The sequence below is a fragment of the Lepisosteus platostomus genome, chromosome 6 (genome assembly GCF_059453375.1).
Source record: "Lepisosteus platostomus isolate fLepPlt1 chromosome 6, fLepPlt1.hap1, whole genome shotgun sequence".
NCBI lineage: Eukaryota > Metazoa > Chordata > Actinopteri > Semionotiformes > Lepisosteidae > Lepisosteus > Lepisosteus platostomus.
In genome coordinates, this window is record NC_142616.1 from 67962911 (window position 1) to 67983891 (window position 20981).

General features: G+C 56.0%; 3 protein-coding genes across 4 annotated transcripts; 2 read left to right on the forward strand and 1 right to left on the reverse strand.

Annotated features, from left to right (window-relative positions):
• The first annotated feature begins 698 nt into the window (after positions 1 to 698).
• On the forward strand, positions 699 to 11313 carry rab7a (RAB7a, member RAS oncogene family). The gene is made up of 6 exons (XM_088637252.1): positions 699 to 1012; positions 8281 to 8343; positions 8659 to 8785; positions 8945 to 9163; positions 9606 to 9734; positions 9848 to 11313. Exons 2-6 carry the CDS (start codon positions 8291 to 8293, stop codon positions 9941 to 9943), a joined length of 624 nt encoding a protein of 207 aa, XP_088493378.1. The 5' UTR covers positions 699 to 1012; positions 8281 to 8290; the 3' UTR covers positions 9944 to 11313.
• Positions 11314 to 14094: 2781 nt separating this feature from the next.
• On the forward strand, positions 14095 to 15547 carry h1-10 (H1.10 linker histone). The gene has a single exon (XM_088637249.1). It carries the CDS (start codon positions 14211 to 14213, stop codon positions 14865 to 14867), a length of 657 nt encoding a protein of 218 aa, XP_088493375.1. The 5' UTR covers positions 14095 to 14210; the 3' UTR covers positions 14868 to 15547.
• A 927-nt stretch (positions 15548 to 16474) lies between these two features.
• On the reverse strand, positions 16475 to 20048 carry hmces (5-hydroxymethylcytosine binding, ES cell specific). Of its 2 annotated transcripts, none has more exons than XM_088637243.1 (7): positions 19942 to 20048; positions 19218 to 19489; positions 18990 to 19133; positions 17981 to 18199; positions 17404 to 17555; positions 16955 to 17147; positions 16475 to 16794 (listed from the first exon to the last, which is right to left on the reverse strand). In XM_088637243.1, exons 2-7 carry the CDS (start codon positions 19404 to 19406, stop codon positions 16585 to 16587), a joined length of 1107 nt encoding a protein of 368 aa, XP_088493369.1. In that variant the 5' UTR covers positions 19407 to 19489; positions 19942 to 20048; the 3' UTR covers positions 16475 to 16584. The 2 variants fall into 2 exon arrangements, with proteins under 2 accessions (XP_088493369.1, XP_088493370.1); XM_088637244.1 differs by having other exon boundaries at positions 19820 to 19971.
• Positions 20049 to 20981: the final 933 nt, after the last annotated feature.

The following is a 20981-nucleotide window of genomic DNA, read 5'->3' on the forward strand; positions in this document are numbered from 1 at the left end:
CCCACCTGCCCTCCCCCTGTGTCACAGTACAGGAACCCCACCTGCCCTCCCCCCCTGTGTTGCAGGACAACAGTCATGGATTCTGGCTAAGGAGCCTTCATCAGGCAGGAGGCATGAGGATGTTTCCTTCCAGCAGGGAATAAACCTTCACCTGTTTCTCTGCAGCCTACGCATGCTGACACAGCTTCAAGTCTCTTATTGTTTCATTGATATATTGTTAATAAATCAGATATAAATTTGAAAGGCAAGAAAGGCCATATAGAGGAAACTGCAGTTTATAATTATGGTTAATATTTATATCGCTTTGATTCCTTAGCTGTCTGAAATTCCTACTGCCCTTCCTGCTTTCCTAATCTCACATTCTCTTCATCCCTGAGCTCCTGCCGTTTAAGAAGTCAAGGACTTCTGACGTTTTCTAGAGAGGCGCTGTGATGTTGTGACCGTGCAGTCGGCGCACTGGGTTGCACCTGCTAAGATGACAGCAGAGGCTCCGCTAAACAATGGCTGCGTGTCTGCAGATGTGAAGCCGCAGGTCACGCTGTTGATTAATAATTCATGAGCGGGGCGGGACAGGCGGGGTTTACGGCCCGGCACGTACGGGCGTGGTTACGAGCTTTAGCCAACGGGACGGCAGATGCAGAGCCGTGGGCGGGGACCAGGGGCGGGGCCCCGTCGGGCGTGCGGGATGACGTCAGCGGCCCGCTGACACAAGGGGTTGTTTTGGAGGAAGTGAGGGAGCGCGGAGAGACAGAGAAAGAGACATAGGTCGTGCACAAGGGGTCGGAGAAGACAGGAAAAAAAGCTAAACAAATAAGGCTGCAAAAATCACCAAGGAAAGCGCAGCTTCTGTACTCGCGGCGGAATCACGCCGAGAGCCGAGAGAGGTGCCTCGGAGGAGGAGTGACGGGGATTGTGCGGACTGTTGCCCCAGTGTCGAGCTGAGACCGCGGAGAAGAGGCTGTGGGTTTCTATCTCATTAACACGACCTCGACCAGCGCCTCTGGGGATCCGGGTGAGTTTGTCCCGCAAGCTTGCGCGGGGAGCCGCTGTCTGCCAGCGGCGGGTGGGGGGAGCGCAGGCAGGGAGGCGAGCCTCGCCGGAGGAGGCCCTGTCGCGCCGGGGCTCGGAGCTGGGGAGAGGCCGGGGCTCGGAGGCGGCCGGGCCGGCCTGCACCCTTACCTCCCGCCGGTGCGGACCTTGGACCGGCCGTGGCTGTGTGCCACAGGGCCGGGCAGCCGGTGGCGGACGGGTGCGGGGGCCGGTCAAATGCAGACCGGGGATGGAACCGGGCCCGTAGGACACGGAGGAGCCCCTTGTCCGCGGAAAATTCCTGGAAAACAATGGCCTGTCGGGCGTCGTTTCCAGTCTGTGTCCGTTATTCTGTTATTCGTGGCATTAGGAGTTTGTCACCCCTGCGTTTATGTCGGACTGGCGGTGTTGTGACCGTCGACCGTGACATCAGAGCGGTTGAATCGGTCGAGACCCCGCCGAGCTGGTCCGGGTGGCAAGAGGCGACATTGTGCTTTCCGGTTAGGGGCAGGAGTCCGGTTCTGAACCTGTTACCGGACCGGCGCTGCCGGGCCGGGCAGCTGCTGTGACATCTGGACGCGCTCGGATGTCGGAGCAAGACGCAGCGACTGGAAAGAGGCCTCAGCTGTCGGCGGTGATCTCTCGCCAGCGAAGGAAGCAGATTCTCCTTGGCAAAAAAAAAAACTCTCAGACCATGTGATCCGACTTTTCTTAGTGTCATGGGTTGCAGATTAAATATGGAAACGCCAGATTGAGGAAATCAGTCCCGATGCTGGGAGACACTGGAGAGAGAAATCGGAACACGTCTGTGCTGTGATCAGTCCACTCCATCCCGTATCTCACATCAATATTAAATCGTCTTCCTTTAAAAAAAAAACACTTTTTCTTCTTCTGTCGGATGAGCTCAGGGGCGGCTCTGTTCCGTCTTTCCTGCAGTGTGTGGGGCCCTGAGCTCACTGCGATCTGCCAGAGTCTGGGTGTGTGCTTGTACTCACAGTCTGCAAAGGTTTGTTTAGTACTAGTTCAGGTAAAAAAATCCCTCAGTCTGAAAGCACAGGCTGGAAGCTGCTGGTCCTGATGCCTGTCGTGGCTGTGAGCAGCAGGCTGTCTGCTCAGTGGTCCGCGGGCTGATGGTGGTCTTGACACCCCTGTATGGGCTTGGCCTCGGGTGATCCCCGGGTATGAACAAGGGGTTACCTCGGGTCCTCCAGCACTTCGGGCGAACGGGATGTGTGAGCGTGGTGGCTGGGCTTCGAGGCTGCACCTCCAGACCAAACTAAGAGTGCAGGGGCTGCGGACCACCTGACCCAGGGGAACAGCAGCAACACTGCCCAGAGGAAACGACCGGAGAGTCTTGTCCAGCACTGTGTGGGTCGGGATGTTCTCTGGACACTGGTCAGCCCTGGTCTCAAGATGCTGTCCAGACACTGTGGTCAGCTCAGCCCAGGTGTCAGGCCACTCAGCGGACACTATGGCCAGATCAGCCCTGGTCACTCATGTCTCAGGTGGCTCTCTGGACACTGTGGTCAGTTCAGCCCTGGTCACTCGTGTCTCAGGCCACTCAGCGGACACTGGCCAGCTCAACCCTGAACTGGATTGATCCTGACACCTCAGTCCAGCAGGTTTTCTTGGACTTTTTGATAACTAAGTTGTAACAACTCTGTAATAACCTCCCAGCAGCTTCATGCCAGTGGCGGGAGGTTCCGTCGTGTCACCAGCACAGATCTGACCAACCTCCGGCCGGGCGGTGGCTCTGGAGGGCCTGATGCAACACAGACAGACACTCGTCTGCAGCAGAAGAGCTCCGCAGTGTTTCTAAACACCTGTGTCACTCGTGACGCAAGCTAGGCTCAAGCATCTTTCCACGCTCAGTGGGCAGGATCTGTGTGGGGGGGTTCAAGTGCGGCCTCGTCAGATCCAGGGGCTGCCAGTGATGGAGTTCACAATCTGCAGGGCGCAGAGTTCTGATGAGACCCTGCAGTTACACCCAGGTCTCCTTGTAGAGGCACCAGAAGTATGGTATCTGTTTTCGGTTGGGCCACCCAAGACACCCATCACGCGCCCAGACTGTTCTGGCACCAGAGCCTGGAACAGAGAGAGCGTTTGAGTTCTGTGTGAAGTGCTCTCTGATTCACATGAGAACACTTGCAGTGCTCTACAGACGTGGTTGGGATGTTTTTTTTTGGAACTGTGAGATGTTGCATGAATTTTATTATGGATACAGAACTGTGAATTACAGAGACATGCTTCCAGCACACAAACAAACTTAGACAAACAAGATAAACGCGGAGTGCTGCAGCCCAGTTTTGACTGAGTCTACCAGCGCAGCGTATTGGTAAACTGACACGTTGGTTTGGTGTTTGTTTTTCTAACTGGTTACCCAGAATTCAAGAGAACTAGGGTTGTTTACTGAAGTCCAGACAGTAGGAATTCCTTGTTTTTACAGTTGAGTGTTACCCTGTAGCGGAACCTCTCTGCGCTGTCATTGTTGTCAGTGGGGCAGCTTGAGGGGCTGGACATGGCGGTGAAGCCCATTTCCTATTCAGCCTGGCCTGTAATCCTGCTGTGGAACTCGTTTGGCAGAGAATAACATGGCAGCTGAGCTCAAAATGCTTGTTTTTAGCCTGTACGCCTGGCTTTCCAAAGGAAGGCTGCTGATGTAACCTTTCCGAGTGTCTCTTTTTTTTCACTGCCTCCGAGTGCGAGAGCAGATCGCAGGCCGGCCGTGCTGCGCAGTGCTGCCCCCTCTGGTGGCTGGGGGGGGGGTGCGCCGGCCCGGCTTCGTTCACAGGCAGGTGAACTTGTGATGGCCGAGTTGTCCCACCTGGGAGAGGCAGCCTGGCCTGTACAGCAGGGGATGCTGTGGGCTCCGGCTCGGTGGGCCACACAGGTCTGTGAAGGACAGGCCCTCAGCTGCCTCTTATCCTGCTGCAGGAGCCTGCAGTCTGTAGCGGAACGGGCAGCACTGTTGTGCTCCAGTGTGGTCGAGTCTGGAGGGACTGGGGCTGGGCAGCGCTGGGGGCTGTATGCAGCAGTGTTTGTCCTAGCTGTGTTGTTGAAGCTGCTTTGTTGCTGTTGCTGCCTCCCCGACCGTGACGGAGGGCTGGATTTCTCAAGGGCGCTGGCGGTAGAGTAAACAGGGTTGTTGCCCTGGGCTCGGTCCTCCAGCTGCGTCTTGGACACACTGGCCCCTGGTGCCAAGACCTGCCAGGTGCCTGTGTTGCTGTCATCTCTGTCTGGGTATGTAGGTGGGACACAGACGCCTCGTTCTGTGGGAGGTGTGTGGTCGAGGGGTCGGTGGTGTGGGGATGGTGACCCCGGTCAGGCGAGGGAGAAGAGGCTGCGCGTCTCTCCTGTCCTTCCTCGGGCTCAGAGGAGCAGGATGCTCTCCGGCTATGGGGGTGCGATTGTTCGGCTCCCAGGTTGTTCCTCCAGCCCGGAGCTGCTCAGCCCCCCTCTCCGTCGGAGGGCGTTTGTAGACGGCAGCGTGCTGTTTGTCGAGGGAGGCAGGAGCTCCCAGGGTCTCTCTGGAACGTGACGGGAGTTTCCCTCCACTCTGGCTCCTGCCTGCACTGATCTGACAGGGTCAGGGTGCTCACCCTGTGGTCCATGTGGGTCCTAATGCCCCAGTGTAGTGATGGGGACACTGTACTGTAAACAGGCACCGTCCTTCGGATGAGACGTAAAACCAAGGTCCTGACTCTCTGTGGTCATTAAAAATCCCAGGGTGTTTCTCGAAAAGAGTAGGGGTGTAACCCCGGCGTCCTGGCTAAATCCCCATTGGCCCTTACCAATCATGGCCTCCTAATAATCCCCATCTATGAATTGGCTTCATCACTCTGCTCGCCTCAACACTGATAGCTGATGTGTGGGGAGCGTTCTGGCGCACTATGGCTGCCGTCGCATCATCCAGGTGGGGCTGCACATTGGTGGTGGTGGAGGGGAGTCCCCATTACCTGTAAAGCGCTTTGAGTGGAGTGTCCAGAAAAAGCGCTATATAAGTGTAAGCAATTATTATTATTATTATATCTGGATAACAAAGTGACTCCAGCGTAAACCCCTGGTTTCACAGAGCTCCAGACAGCACACGAAAGTGTCCCAGTTTTATTGAGAGGGGGAAAAGGACATTGAAACTTGTGTGTTGTGGAATGCAGGTATCGAGTTCAGGGAGCTATCCAGTTGACTGTTTATCAATCTCTGCCTTTCATGGTGCAGTGCCCTGAGGCGTGATTGTAGTTTGTCACGGGTTAGAGTTGTTTATAAAATCCAGCTCCCTGCTGGAGTCGGCGCTTCATGGCAGCTGACATGCCCAGTGGACGGGGTCGCCGTGTTCCAGCGGAGCAGCGCAGGCACGAGCAGTTGGGAAAGACTGGAGTTGTTGTTTCTCTCCAGATTGTGTAACAGGGCACAAGCTGTTCCCAGAGAGCCTCAGGATACTGACACAACGCTTCCTGGTCTGGCTATTCAGATGTAGTGCACAGGCCACAGCCTCTGGCCAATCAGAGCTGGAGGGGGCGTGGTCCCGGTCAGCCCCACCCCTTCCTGGGGGGTTGTTGATTGACACTGGGGCTCTACACAGAAGGCCTCTCTGGGGCAGTGTCTGCCCCAGGGCATTGTTGATGTTTACCCTGTTTGTTCATGATCTAAATTAAAAGTTGAAGCAATTTTTTAAATCCTTTAGACTATATTAAATTGCTACAGGTTTTGGTGATATTTGAAAAATGTAATGGAGTAGGTGATCATGGTTGCATCAGTATGTGTGTCTGGCAGTGTGTGTGTCGGGTTGTGTGAGGCTGTGTGAGTGTCTGGCAGTGTGTGTGTCTGTCTCGGCCTGCCTCCCTCGTGCCTCAGCAGCTGATGCACCACATGACGGGCGTGTGAGCGGCGCTGTACAGCCCCACACTCCTGCTGTCCTGGGCCGGGAGGCAGTGTCCTCACCCCACGAACACTGGAGCTGCTCCCTGGACCAGGGGGTCCTTCCTGTCTCTCATTCTGTCTCCCTGGCGCTGGGGCAGTCCGGCAGAGCTCCAGGGAAACGAGCTGACTGTCTCTCCAGCCATCAAGGATGGCTGTGTCACAGGTCAGAGGTCACCACCACCTGCTGGCAGTCTCGTCTGTGTGAAGGGACAGAAGCCAGGAGCAGTGTTTCTCGGGGGGGGAATGAAGGCAGGAGCTGTGTTTCTCTGTGGGGGTGGGGGCAGGAGCTGTGTTTTGATCTCTGATGGATACAACTGTTCCTCACGTGTGCAGTGTGTTATTTCACTTATTTCAAATATCCTCTTCATGTCAGCCATGGCTTATTAAAACAAATATTTAAAAAATGCAGCTCGGTCACTAGAAAAATTCCAAATGCATGGACTGTAGATTCCTCAAGGTTGCAATCAAAACCACTTGTTCTTTAGGACACTGGCTTTTGCCATGCTGTCTGTCTCTGTGGAGCTGCTTTTCATACATGATCAGATAATAGACGACAGACATTTTCATCATTTTCATCGACAAAATTAAGACTTTTATGTAAATGAAACAACAGTTTAGATAAAATATATCGTTTGCAGACAGCCACTGTGATCCTGTACTGTCCTCCCGATGGTCACCACAGCCAGGCCATGCAGATGGGCTGACACAGGCAGGCCTGGCTCTTCAGATAGGATAGCCTCAGTGACCACAGCCTGGCCAGGGAAACTGGACACAGGCGGACCTGGCTGACCAGAGAGGATACTTGTGCTCCCATGGCAATGTTCTCGGACACAGAAACATAATTGTACCTTTTACTGTGCTGTACAATGCACCACAATAAGAGAAACATTCTTCCTAAAAACAGCTGTTCACATCCCAGAATTTCCACACCTACCAGACTGCCAGAAAAAGCTCTGATTCCGAGTCAGTTTGGCAGAACTGACGGTCCGGTCCACAGTGAGCGCTGTAGCTACCTTGGTCTGCACTGCTCAGTTGTGCCAGAGGAGAGGGAGACCACAGGAGTGGGTTTTTCTGTGTGGCACCTGCATCTTAATGCTGGCTCGTCTAGTTTGCATGTCTGTACACATAACTCTGTTTTGTTTTATTGATATTTTCCTCTGTTAAAATAACGTGAATTTAACTCTTTCACTCTTGTTGCTTTAAGTTTTGTTTTTCTAGGCTGTAGTAGTACACAAGTTATTGTTCCTGGTTGGTCACATGTTTTGGCAGCATTGTGGATGTGCCAGGCAGAAGGGATGTTCGGCTGTCCAGCCAGTAGCTCATTGATCCCAGGAGCTCATCCAGCTGTGTCTTGAGAGAAGACAGGCTATCGGTTTCAACAGCATGGCTGGGCAGCCATTTCATACTCCCACCACCCTTGAGTAACGCCCCAAGCCCCTTGGTCTAAAATTCATGTTTCATTGCTGATTTTGAAGGCAGGGGCCTTTTAGATGGGTTGATTTTGTCTGTGCCTTTGAAGGTTTTTAGTAATTGACTAGTGGGGTCCCAGCCTTCTCTCCTCAAGTGTGAAGCGGTTCGGTCAGCCTTTCAGCGGTGTGAGCTGGAACGGTCTGGCTGCTGTTCTGTGGGCTCTTTCCAGAGCAGTGCTGTCGTTTCTCTGGGTGCCCAGTGTAGTTGGGAATTGGACAGGAGGGGAATGTGTCCATGATGAGTCTCTGCACACAGACAGGAAAGTCACTCTGACTCGAACCCCGCTCATCTGCGCAGCTGCGCTGTGACTCCTGTCTCTGGCTCGAACCCGGCTCGTCTGTGCAGCTCGTCAGGGTGCTCACCTGATTGTAAACACTGCACTCTGGTCACAGGAGCCCACAACCACCCCAGTGAAGCGAGATTGCTGACTTGTGCAGGGAACGGTTTTAATTAGTGACACAATCTAATTTTATTAATTATTCCAAGAGAAATTTCTTGTTTTAATTCTGCCAGCGTGTTGGGTATCTCGTCCTGGTTCAGCTCTGACTGCCTGCAGCGTGTGAGCTCCTGCTGTCTTCAGGTATCTCCCCCAGGCCCAACTGTAGGTATCGGTCGTCTGCATCTTCTGTATGTAAGGTGCAAGTCCAGATGCTCTTAGGCAATGCAATGTTTGGGTCTCCTCTGTTTCTTGCTTGGTGTTGTGCAATAATCTGTTCTCTGTCAAGCCCCTTAACTGCCAGTGCCTAAAACCCGCAGAGCTCCATGGAGACCCACCCAGGACCAGTCCGCCCCCTGTGTCCTGTGAAGCTCAGATTTCCAGCTCTTTTCTGCTGATAATCTGGGATTTTTCCCTCTTTCTTGCAGCTCCGACAGAATGACGTCCAGGAAGAAGGTGCTGCTGAAGGTCATCATCCTGGGAGACTCCGGGTGAGTGAGTGTCCGAGCGCCGCCCCCCCATCTCTCCTGCCTGCCGGGTCGGTGGTCTCCCTTCACCCCCCCCTCGACCCGGTTTGGAAGAGCCCCTTCCCTGTCTCGCTCCACATCTTCACTCTCTGCCGCTGTCTGCAGCCTTTCACCTTCCCAGTCCTCTCTGGCTCGAACCCGTCTCCGCCTGCGTCCTCTTGCTTCCGTCTGTCCAGCCTGTTCGGAGGCACGCTCGCACTGACCGGCTGGGAGGAGGGACGATTGTTGCCCCGATCTCAATCCCGTGACAGTAAGCTCAGTCTCTGTGCCTCCTCCCAGGGTGGGGAAGACCTCCCTGATGAACCAGTACGTCAACAAGAAGTTCAGTAACCAGTACAAGGCCACAATAGGAGCCGACTTCCTGACGAAAGAGGTGATGGTGGACGACAGGCTGGTCACAATGCAGGTACCCTCTGTCTGTCTGGACCTCGCTCCTTTCCTCTCTCTCCCTCTCTCTTTCTTTCATCCTCTTTTTCTGTCACCCTCCCTCTCTCTTTCTCTCTTCTGATTACTCCCGACTCTCTCTCTCCTTCTTTTCCTCCGTGTCCCCCTCTCGATCCCTCAGATCTGGGACACGGCGGGCCAGGAGCGCTTCCAGTCGCTGGGCGTGGCGTTCTACCGGGGCGCGGACTGCTGCGTGCTGGTGTTCGACGTCACGGCCCCCAACACCTTCAAGACGCTGGACAGCTGGCGGGACGAGTTCCTGATCCAGGCGAGCCCCCGCGACCCCGAGAACTTCCCCTTCGTCGTCCTGGGCAACAAGATCGACCTGGAGAACCGCCAGGTGAGCGCAGAGCTGCCGCGTGTGGGCTCTGGGCCGTGGGAGCTGCCCTGCGATGGGTTACCGTGGCTGCGAGTCCGAGTCCGAGCTGTGTGTGACTGTGCTGGTGGGCCCGGGCTTGGGCTCTGGGTGTTTTGGCAGGTCATTCCGGACCGGTCCTCTTGGCGTGGTGATGGTAAAGAGCAGGTGGGGGTGTCTCTGTGGGGGGGCTGGCGCGCGCAGGGTCACTCCTGCGAGTCCAGTCTGGCTCGGGTTCTGGGCGCTCTCAGGGTCACTCCTGCGAGTCCGGTCCGGCTGGGTCTTCTCAGTGCAGCGATGGTAAAGACCAGGTGGGGGTGTCTCTGTGGGGGGCTGGCGAGGGAGGGGCTCGCTCTCATGTGCTCCCTGTCTCTGCCGCCTCGCTGTCCCCCCCTCTGCCCCGCGCTGATCCCTCTCTGCCTCCCAGGTCACCACCAAGCGCGCTCAGGCCTGGTGCCAGAGCAAGAACAACATCCCGTACTTCGAGACCAGTGCCAAGGAGGCCATCAACGTGGAGCAGGCCTTCCAGACCATCGCCCGCAACGCCCTGAAGCAGGTGAGCCCCCTGCTGGCGGCCTCGGTACTGCGGAGGGCCCGCTTTCCCTGCCCGGCCTTTGCCCTCCCGGCTCCCGCTAACGATCGCTCTTCCCGTCTCCCCCCTCCTCTCAGGAGACGGAGGTGGAGCTGTACAACGAGTTCCCGGAGCCGATCAAACTGGACAAGAACGAGCGGGCGCGGCCGTCCGCCGAGACCTGCAGCTGCTGAGGAGAGCAGGGGTTCGAGAGGCTTGCCCTGACTGCGCCCTCCATCCCTCCGCCCTTCCCGGCCTTCAATTCTGCCCCCCTTCTCCCCCGCTGGCCTGGCCTGCAGCTCTGATCCTGTCACCTGCTGTTAATGTTAAAGTAGCGCAAACCTGGTCCCCACACTGTGCTGTCAACACACACACACACACACACACACACCATGCAGACTCGCCCCCCTTCTTCTCCAACAAAAGCAGAACAGCAGAGCCCCCTCTCCCACAGCCCTGCAGGCGCGCCCCACTCGCCCCTGCTGCGGTGCCCTTGTGTGGGAGAGTTGCTCCTCTCGCTGGCTCCTGCTGCCCGGGCACACGGGTGCTGGGCTGGACAGGGGGTGAATTCCAAGCTCCTGCCCCTCCTCTGCGACCTGGCCAGGCCTGCTGCAGAAGACACGGTGGGAGTCATACGAAGTGAGATTTGGATCTGGTGAAAGGAGTGTGGGGGCACTGCTGCTCTGGGGGCTGGGGTTCCCCTGAAGACGCCCCGACCTGCCCAGGGGGTCGGCTGGGTCCCTGTCCCTTTTAGCACAGTGACTTGTTCCAGTCCTCAGAACGCTTGTTCCCTCGTGTGCTCCAGACTGAACTGTTCGAGGGGTCTTCACGGGAGTCTCCTGGTGGCAGAAACAGATTTTCCTCTCCGGTTTAACCCCAGTGCAGGTCTCCCTGCCCGCAGGATCACGGGCCTCTCCTGTGCCCCCCCCTCCTCCTCCTCCTCCTCGTCCTCTCCGACCTGCCCTCTGTGTCCCTTCGGCACCTGTTTGCCAAGAACCCCACTCCCACTCCACCACCCCCCACTTACAAGTAGAACATGAGGCTCCAGCCACTTCGTCTCATTAGGAAACTTTGATATACAAAAAGTGCTGAAAAACAAGACCAGATTAGAAATATAGAACTTAGAGAAACAGTTAGTTTTCCTATTGCTAATATTAACACTGCTCTCTTCTCACTGCACAGCCTGGCTGTGACTCTTCTCGCTCTGTCCTGTTGTCGTCTACTGGTGAAGGCCGAAGTCTTTCTGTCCGTCTCCTTTTTCTTCCTCTCTCTCTGCAGGTTGCTCAGGTTGGCGAAGGTTTTGTTAAATGCTTGATATTATTTTTAACTGATCGGATAATACCTTTTACACTCTGTTCATGTATTATTATCTTTAGAAAATAATTGCATTACATGGGGAAACAAAAAGAGTCATTCAAACACGGCAAAAAAAGGAAAATACAAAAAAAAAACTTCTTGTAAGAGTTCATCATGGTATTATTAATGACATAATACATGCACAGCAGCCAATGATGTTTAAAAATAAGTATTTGGGTTTCAGAATAATAAAAGTTCTTGAATACAAGTGCCCTTGTGTGCTCTTGCTGCAGTGGAGGATGGATTGAGGCAGAGTGAAGTTTGAAAGAGACCAGACACGTGCTTTCATGTGGCTCAGCTGCTAAAGGCACTGTGGGGTTGAGCTGCTATAGCACAGAGGTTGCTGGGATTCCCATGTAGTACTACACAGCTGGCCAAGAGGTCCCGAGTTTGGATGAACTTGAGCTGACCTCTTTCAGTTCAGAGTGCTACAGCCCGAGGAACACCCCTGGCCAGTGAGACACCCCACTCCTCCAGTCAGCATCCACAGTCATTCAGTGAGACACCCCACTCCTCCACTCAGCGTCCACAGTCATTCAGTGAGACACCCCACTCCTCCAGTCTGCGCCCACTGAGCCCCCAGTCTGTCAGTGAGACACCCCACTCCTCCAGTCAGTGCCCATTCTCCTGTGACCTTGTAGATTTCGATGTCTATTTTGTGGCTGCAGTGGAAAAACAGACCTGTAATGTGCACAGCTGTGGACTGATAGATGCTTGCTGCAGTGACACAGAGCTCCCACAGGGGGGAGCTGCCATGACTTCAGAGGGAAAATGTATTATCCCCTACGTGCATTTTTTTTAAATCAGTAGATGCAAACTGGAGTCGCACAAAGTGAGTCTTGAGGGGCCCTAGTGCCAGTCCTTATGCGAAATACCTGGTGTTCTAGTGGTGTTTCAAGCACTCGTTATCGCACCGAGCAGCTTGTGTCTCGATTGCTGTTCTGTTTGCAGGGTGGAGAAGGTCTTTCTTGAAAGAGGGGCTGGGAGAACCCCTGAGCCCTACCTCTTCTCCCAGAATTCCTGTACAAACAGACCCAGTCCAGTCTGGGAGCCTAGAGCACGTCAGGCCAACTGAGGGCTGCTGCTGCAGGCTGGGCCATTTGCTGTGTCCTTTCTTCTGAAAGAGTCACAAAGAACAGGCAGGGAAGAAGCATGCAGGACAGTCTGAGGTTGGTATTCATCCACACCTCCCACACAGACCACCCACGGTTCACACCAGCCTAATGTTTCAAAAGCAGAAAAAGATTTCATTCCACAGATGAGCCTTTTCATTAACAGCCTCCCATCAAAATCTTTTTTGAGTAGGAGGATTGAATAGTCATGGCATAGGAAGCCATAGTACAGTACATGTACAATTACAGTAGCAAGCAGTGGGACTGTCCCAGTACAGTAGGACAGTCCTGTTACAATAGGAGCTACAGTCCCAGTACAGTAGGACACTCCTGTTACAAAAGGAGCTACAGTCCCAGTACAGTAGACCAGTCCTGTTGCAATAGGAGCTAAAGTCCCAGTACAGTAGAACAGTCCCGTTACAATATTGGCTACAGTCCCAGTACAGTAGAGCAGTTGATCACGGAAGGAGAACTGATCTGCCGCTCTGAAATACCGGCACCAGCATCAGCCAGCGGAACCGACCCGTTCAACATAGGATTGTCCTGTTCGGAGCACAAATGGAGCGCCAGCGCCCTCTCCCGGCCCCGACCGGAACATGATCAATTCAATTCAATTCAAGGTGCTTTATTAGCATGACCGATGGTTACAATCAGTGTTGCCAAAGCAAATAAAAATAATAAAATTAACATGAAACAAAACAAAAACTAAAAGTAAAATACAATCTACAGACATATTACAGACATTTACAACAAGGACATATCATAAAATATTTACATATACTGTAAACGATCACTCTCGGGTCCGGCGGCCGTGATGTTCCACTGCCAAAGAGAACAGCTTAGCAACGGACCGTATCAAGGAGGGGAGGATCCAGGTCCGAGCGCGATCTGATTTATTTATTATACGACTGTGGAACCTGTGTAGCGAGACAGACGAAGCCATACAATAACAGAAGGCGTGGCCAGAGGTGATGGAAAATATCGTTTTCACTAGGTTCATAATCTTTAAATTATTTTTTCATATTCATATTTTCATATGGAACTACTTTATATATATAGTGCCTGTAGGATCTATCTTCTCACAGCGCTTCAGCTTCAGCCAGTGCGCTATGGGCGACCTGTGTACAAGGCAGCGACAGAACTGAAAAGCGCGACAATTCAGCCCAGACGCGGTCTAATGTGTAGCCTGTTCACGAATCTGGATCCGGATCTGTACGAGCATTCACGAGTGCAGTAAACGTGCAAAGTCCGTGGCATTCAATACTGCAGTGTTTCACGATGTAGCATTACCGCGAAACATCCCAGTGGACACACTCGTGTCAGCGGCTGAACGGCTGTCTTACTCGCTGCCAGTTGGCCGCTTCTGGTGTCGCACCGGGAGCTGACGGAGCTCTTCATTCCACCCGGCAGAAACATCCCGAAAGCGGCCGCGGGGGGGCGCCCGCTGTGTTAGTTACAACAAATTAAACTCGGGATATTTAAAAATCCGCCGGAGCTACCGGACCCCTCGCGCTGCAGTCACAAGGAACCCCCTCTCCGCAGCCGGGGCGTGACGGGGGCTCCCCAGGAGAGCGCCCGTCGTCCCCGCCAGGGCTCCGGGAAGAGGGTGCCCCTATCCTGTGCATCGCAGCGAGCACGGGGTGCGCTCTCCACTTCCGCGCTTTCCACCCGGAATCCGGGGCGCAGCGCGCGGGCCCGGACCCCGCTCGGCAGGGCGGCGCCTGGGGCTCGCGCCGACGCCCCGAAACCTGCCCGCGCCCCTGGGGCGCGCGAGAAAAGCGCCACGAAAGCAGCTGCAGAAAGCACAACTTTGCACGCGCCGCACAGGCTGCTGTTGTTGTTCTCAACGAGGTCCGCGCCTCGCCTATAAAGCGCGCGACCGCCGCAGCGCGAGAGACTCAGACACAGGCTCGCGCTCCAGCTCCGCGTCTCGCAGCTCACCTGCACCCGGACACACACGCCCACTCCCACTCACATTCCCACGATCACAGCCATGGCCGCAGAGGTCCAGGAAACGGCGCCCGTCTCCGTGCCCGAGGAGGCCCCCGCCGCGCCCGACAAGAAGCCCACGGCCGCCAGCAAGAGAGCCAAGCCGGCGGGCAGCCCGGCCAAGAAGCGGTCCGGCAAGAAGAAGAACCAGCCGGGCAAGTACAGCCAGCTGGTGGTGGAGACCATCCGCAAGCTGGGCGAGCGCAGCGGCTCCTCGCTGGCCAAGATCTACAACGAGGCCAAGAAGGTGAGCTGGTTCGACCAGCAGAACGGCCGCACCTACCTGCGCTACTCCATCAAGGCGCTGGTGCAGAACGACTCGCTCATCCGCGTCAAGGGCACCGGCGCCAACGGCTCCTTCAAGCTCAACAAGAAGAAGCTCGACAAGCCGGCGGACAGGAGGGGCGCCGGGGCCGCCAAGAGCCCCGCCGCGGCCGCCAAGAAGGCGAAGAAGCCCCCGGAGAAGAAGGCGAAGGCCAAGCCCAGCCCCAAGAAGAAGCCGCCGCAGCAGCAGCCCAAGGCGCCCGGCGCGGCCAAGAAGGCGGCCAAGCCGGCCAAGAAGACGGCCAAGCCAGCCAAGAAGACGGCCAAGCCGGTGAAGAAGCCCAAGAAGGCCAGCAAGCCCGGCGTGCCCAAGGTGCCGAAAGCCAAGCGCGCCTGAGCCGGGCCGGGCCGAACCGTGCCGGCGGATCGGAGATGCTTCTATTTTTGTAAGAGAACAGTGTTGTTGCACGGCGCCTAGCGCTGTCTCCCCAACCCCTGTTGTTGCATATAATGCGTTCGTTTCCGTTTTTTTTTTGTTTCGTTTATATATATTTTTTTTAAAAGATGGTTAATCTGCGTGTTTTTTAACGTTTGTACTTGGGTTTGTTTCTAATTGCCGTGGGTGGGGGCCCGGTGCCGAGGATGACGTATTTCTGTACCGGGGCGAGGGCGGAGGAGGGTGGCGGCGCAGGCGGTACGGACCTGGACTCGGTGGTCCCGCGGTCTTGCGTGGGGGCCGCACGGCTGGACAGGGGTGGGCTGCTCGCACTGATTCGCCCGTAGCCTGGCAACCGCCGAGCTTCCGCCGTGCTCGGCCCCTGTGCACCCTGGGACATGTAGTCCGGCTGCGGCTCGAAAGCGGCGCCTGTAGGCGTTTGAGCAGAACCCGCAGGCGGGCTTTAGGGTGGGCGGCAGCTCGGGGAGGGGGGACGGAGTTGAAGGGGTAAACGCAAAAAAAAAAATGCTTAAGGTCTGCATCATGTAAGCCGCTTGGTTAGACCTTTTTGCTTTGAGCAGTTTTGAGTAACTTGTCACTTTCTCGGATGACAGCTGCTTAATAAACAATGTTTAAACGCTTGTGAGTGTCCTGCGTGTCTGCTGGGGCGGGGTGGCTGAAGAGGAGATTGAGGGCGGGTCCCGAAGAGCACAACAACGGCTAGCGTGTGCCTTGCATGCAAATATATGAACTGTTTTACGTGGGCACCGCTTTTACATTAAGGAAGCTTACTGCAGTGTAAACATGCTCCTGGAGGGCAGCAGGCTGTCGGGGCGAAGACTCGGCTGCTGCACGTCACGCCTGGGCGGGGCCTGTTGCTGGGGCGACTCTGGACTGACAGGATGATGATGCTCTCTTCCCATTGGCTCTTGAAGTTCCTGCTCTGTCAGTGAAAAGCCAATAGGGAGCCACTATTGCTTCAGTGACAGCCAATCGGAGAGGCATCTGATTTAAATCAAGTGTCAACAGTAGCACATTTGAAAGCGCCCTTTTTCTATTCGGCAGAGGATCAGACCCATGTCTCAGTGCAGGTGTGGCAGTAGCTATTTGTGCATTTCCTGCAGCAGGACAGGGTGACCTTAATTCCTCACTTACCTGTCCAGACAGCAGGCCTGCCAGGGCTCGGGCAGGGGGGGGCTGCTTGTGGGGTTTAGGACTCCAGAGGGGAAGGAAATCCAGAGAGACAGCAGCACACTGGACTGGACCAGTGCACAACAGAGCCCAGTGTGCTGACCTCACACCCACACCCACCCCTGCTCTGTGACCTCACACCCCCACACACACACACCCCTGCTCTCTGACCTCATACACACATGCACACGCACGCTCTCTGACCTCACACACACACACACACGCATGCTCTCTGACCTCACACACACACACACACCCCCGCTCTCTGACCACACACACACACACACCCCCGCTCTCTGACCTCACACACCCTTGCCCTTAAGGGCCCATGAGGGAACAAGGACAAACCCCCAGCAGGGGCTCCAACACACTGCACACAGAGGGAAAACCAGTCTGTTTATTGAGGAAACTCCAGAGAACAGTACAGAACACCGGAAACACGTCCACCTGAGAACACAGGGACCAGAGCAGAGCCTGCTCCCCTCTCTCAGCCGGTTCGGGCTTTTTTGCTGGGCTCGGTTCTGATCAGCCAGTTCTGCAGGGTTCCCCTGCCGCTGGCACTGGCCGCCCCGGTGCCCCCGCCACGCTCCCCGGGCGTCTCCCGCTCGGCCAGGGGGCCCTGCTCCTTCCTCTTCTGAGGGGAGGCGCTCTGGAGCCAAGTCATCATCGCCTTGCTGCTGGCGGAGGGCGGCGGCGCCTGGGGAACCGGGACAGACAGAGTGGGTGGGAGCACCGGGACCTGCGTGCGTGTCCACTGTCCGAGCACAGAGTGTCCGGAGCTCACAGTGTCCAGTATAGGTGTCCACTGTCTGTCCGGAGCTCAGAGTGCCCAGTGTGTGTGTGTGTGTGTGTCTTACCTTCTTGACCCCCACCTCCACAGGCTGTACACACTCCGGGGAGTTGTTCCGCGAATTGTTGACAAGCGTGGATACAGGGTGAAAGGTCAGAGTGTTGTTGGGGCGCAGCAGCGAGAGTGCCTCCAGGGAACGGATCTCCCCAAAATCCAGCCAGCGCCTCATTTCCTCCTCTCCGTCCAGCACGGCCGGCATCCTGAGGGAGCAGAAAGCCCACGGTAACACAGTGCCTCTCGGCTGCTGCTCTACAGGGACCCCTGTGGATCACTGTGGCAAACGCAGACTGAGGTACAGCAAAGCCACACACATCACAGAAATCCCAGGACAGGAACTCAAGCCCCACTCGGACTGTGGGAGAGATCAGAAGCAGCAACATGCCAGGATACGCACGCTGCTACACGTACGCCGAGCGTTTACAGTCTCTAAGGTACAGGAAGAGCCCAGGGACCCACCGGTCATGGATGCTCTGCAGGTTCTGGGACGCCTCCACTGTGATGATTGTGTAGGTGTAGAGAGACGTACCGCCACCAGGGGGCGACCAGCAGTCGAACAGCCCCGCCAACGTCAGCAGGCGCCAGCCTGTCCACTCACAGCCCTCTTGCTCCTACAAGTAAGGGAGAGATTCCCAACACACTGAGAGGCTGAGGTACGTAATAAGACACACTGACTGGACACTCCATCACATTAACACTGCACTGAGAGAGAGGGGTTAATACACACACACTGACTGGACACTCCAGCACATTAACACTGCACTGAGAGAGAGAGGGGTTAATACAGACACACTGACTGGACACTCCAGCACATTAACACTGCACTGAGAGAGAGAGGGGTTCATACACACACACTGACTGGACACTCCAGTACATGAACACTGCACTGAGAGAGAGAGGGGTTAATACAGACACACTGACTGGACACTCCAGCACATTAACACTGCACTGAGAGAGAGAGAGGGGTTCATACAGACACACTGACTGGACACTCCAGTACATGAACACTGGGCAGGAAGAAGCCTAAACAGCTCACCATGGTCTGGTTGTCCTGTGTGTCAAAGCTATTGGGCCCAACGGTGTGGGTTTCGGGGTCACGGGACACCGCGATTGGGGTGTCTGGTGCTCCTGCGGGCCCCGGCGTCCTGCTCTGCGGGAAGTAGATGAAGAAGGGCTGCTTCTCCCTCTTCTGTCGCTGCCACTCGTAGAAGCCATCAGCCAGGACCACACAGCGCTGCCCCTTCAGCAGCGGCTCCTGCCTCGGAGAGACAGAGACAGGAAACCCATGTGACTGGCAGGCCTGAGGACACAGTGGAGCTCCTGCAGGACTGAGGACACAGTGACCCTCTGCAGGCCTGAGGGCACAGTGACCCTCTGCAGGTCTGAGGGCACAGTGACCCTCAGCAGGTCTGAGGGCACAGAGGAGCTGCTGCAGGACCGAGGACACAGTGACCCTCTGCAGGACTGAGGACACAGTGGAGCTCCTGCAGGCCTGAGGACACAGTGGAGCTCCTGCAGGCCTGAGGGCACAGTGACCCTCTGCAGGACTGAGGACACAGTGACCCCCTGCAGGACTGAGGACACAGTGGAGCTCCTGCAGGCCTGAGGGCACAGTGGAGCTCCTGCAGGCCTGAGGGCACAGTGACCCTCTGCAGGCCTGAGGGCACAGTGACCCTCTGCAGGCCTGAGGGCACAGTGACCCTCTGCAGGCCTGAGGGCACAGTGACCCTCTGCAGGACTGAGGACACAGTGACCCCCTGCAGGACTGAGGACACAGTGGAGCTGCTGCAGGCCTGAGGGCACAGTGACCCCCTGCAGGCCTGAGGGCACAGTGACCCCCTGCAGGCCTGAGGACACAGTGACCCCCTGCAGGACTGAGGGCACAGTGACCCTCTGCAGGACTGAGGACACAGTGACCCTCTGCAGGACCGAGGGCACAGTGACCCTCTGCAGGACCGAGGGCACAGTGACCCCCTGCAGGCCTGAGGGCCCAGAGGAGCTGTACAGAAAATGCCTGAGTTTCAGACGCGAGAGCAGAGCAGCACCTTGTAGGACTTCTTCTGCAGCAAACTCTCGCTGCGGCAGTTGCTGGTGCTGTACTGCATCTTCTGCGGGTCACTCTCCTGGAACCAGGCCGGTACCAGCCCCCAACGCATCGCCGCTACCACACACTCGTCTACCGGGGCGTCCTGGGGAGGAGGGGGAGGACAGACTGAGTGACCGCGGGGGGTGCAGGCACAAAGCCCACACCGCAGACACGGATCGAGCCTTACTTTGTCGAGATGCCTGCGGGACAACAGCACGGGGCTGAGGGACTGGGGACTCTTGTTGTAAGACGGCCGGTACTGATCCGCGTCTCCTGCGCGCCACTCCGGCCTGCGGCGCCGCCCCGCTCTATCCCGGTAGCAGGCGGCCCGGCTCAGCTCCTGGGGAGCCAGGGTGCACGCTGTCCGGCCACACATCTGGACTGGTGCCCCCGGGCGAGAGCACAGCACTGGACTTCAGACACCACCGCCCGGCCGGCCTCCGCAATGACCGTTCGCACCTCGGGACACAAACAAGGAGGAGCAACAAGTGAGTTTATTCCTCCTGAAAGAAGAGTAAAAGAATCACAGCGTTTCGGCCGTGGAGCCTTATTCGGGTGTGCATTTCCAGCAGGGAATAAACCTTTATTTGTTCTTTTCCAGCCTACGCATGCTGACGCAACTACCCACCCAAATAATGTGAGGGCTAGTGAATGAGTCTAAAACCGCAAGCTCTACATCTTAAACCCCAAATGCCACATAATTCTGCAACGCCCGTGTTCTGACTGAATATATTACAAAAGCGCGCTCGCCTCCGGACGCAGAGCAGCTCCTCCTTGGTGCTTATTAACCTGCTAAAACGCTTTTCCGTCCCCCAGTCTGATTCAGCGCCTGCATGTTCTGGAAAAGGCGCTGCACGGGAAAGTTTCGCCTCACTTGCTAACAGGGAAACAGGGATTTTCCTCAAACTCACCGCCACTACCGGGAACCGACAGACCCGCCGCCTAGACGCAGTGACGTCAGTGTTTACCCAGCAGCCGCACTCCGTCACGTGACGACGGGGAGGGGGAGGGGCTAAGTGACAGCGCGACACGGCCCCGCCTCCTGTAGCGTCACCGGGAGCGCGCACCGTGTGTAAACAAGAGACTGTCGGTACAGAGCATGAAACTGTTCCCTGGAAAACGTGCTGGGATAAATTAAATTAAACAAAATGCTGGGTTATAAAAGTGTGCATTTTATAAAGCACTGTTTAGAATATTGTCTGCAATCCTGGTCCCCCCTGCCCCCCAGTCTAGAAAAGATGTTGCTGCTCTGGAATGGAGAAGAGCAGCCAGATCCACTCTGGGGCCCAGAGGACAGTCCTGCTCTGAGCAGCTGCAGGGATTGGACCTCTAGTCTGGGCCAGGGGAGACTGGTGTATTTATTCAGTGTCACCCCAAGGGGCCTCTTCAGAATAAAGTGAGACATGAGCCAGGGGACTCAAGTGGAAACTAGAGTGAAATACATTTAAAACTGGGAACAGGAGGCCCTTCTTTACACCAAGGGGTGTGGGAGTCTGGAACAAGCTGCTCCAGCAGGTTGTGGAAGGTGGATTTCTGCTGGATGAAAGCCATTGGCACTGAAAAACTGACAGTCTCCCCCCGTTTGTGTGGGGTTCATCCCACAGCAAGGGTGTTCATGTTAGCTAGTGGCTTTTAATCACTCCTCCGTGTGCACCAGTGTGTGTGTGCCCTGCAGTGGCCTGGCACCATCTGGCACCTGGATAAACATCTGTGCCATAGCTGGGATTGTACGGAGTGATGGACAGGGTCCCGTGGAGCAGAAGGATTCTGGGCTTCTGGGCTTCATCCCGGAGAGCTGGGAACTTAATATTCCCAAGACCATCACCCTTCCCGTTACCGACGTGTGCGGGTGGGGGGGAAAGGCGGATAGTGATCCCCCGTGGAGAGAGAGAGAAGGAACAAGGAGGGGGAGACGAGGACAGAAGCAAAACCCAGCAGCCGCTGGGAAGAA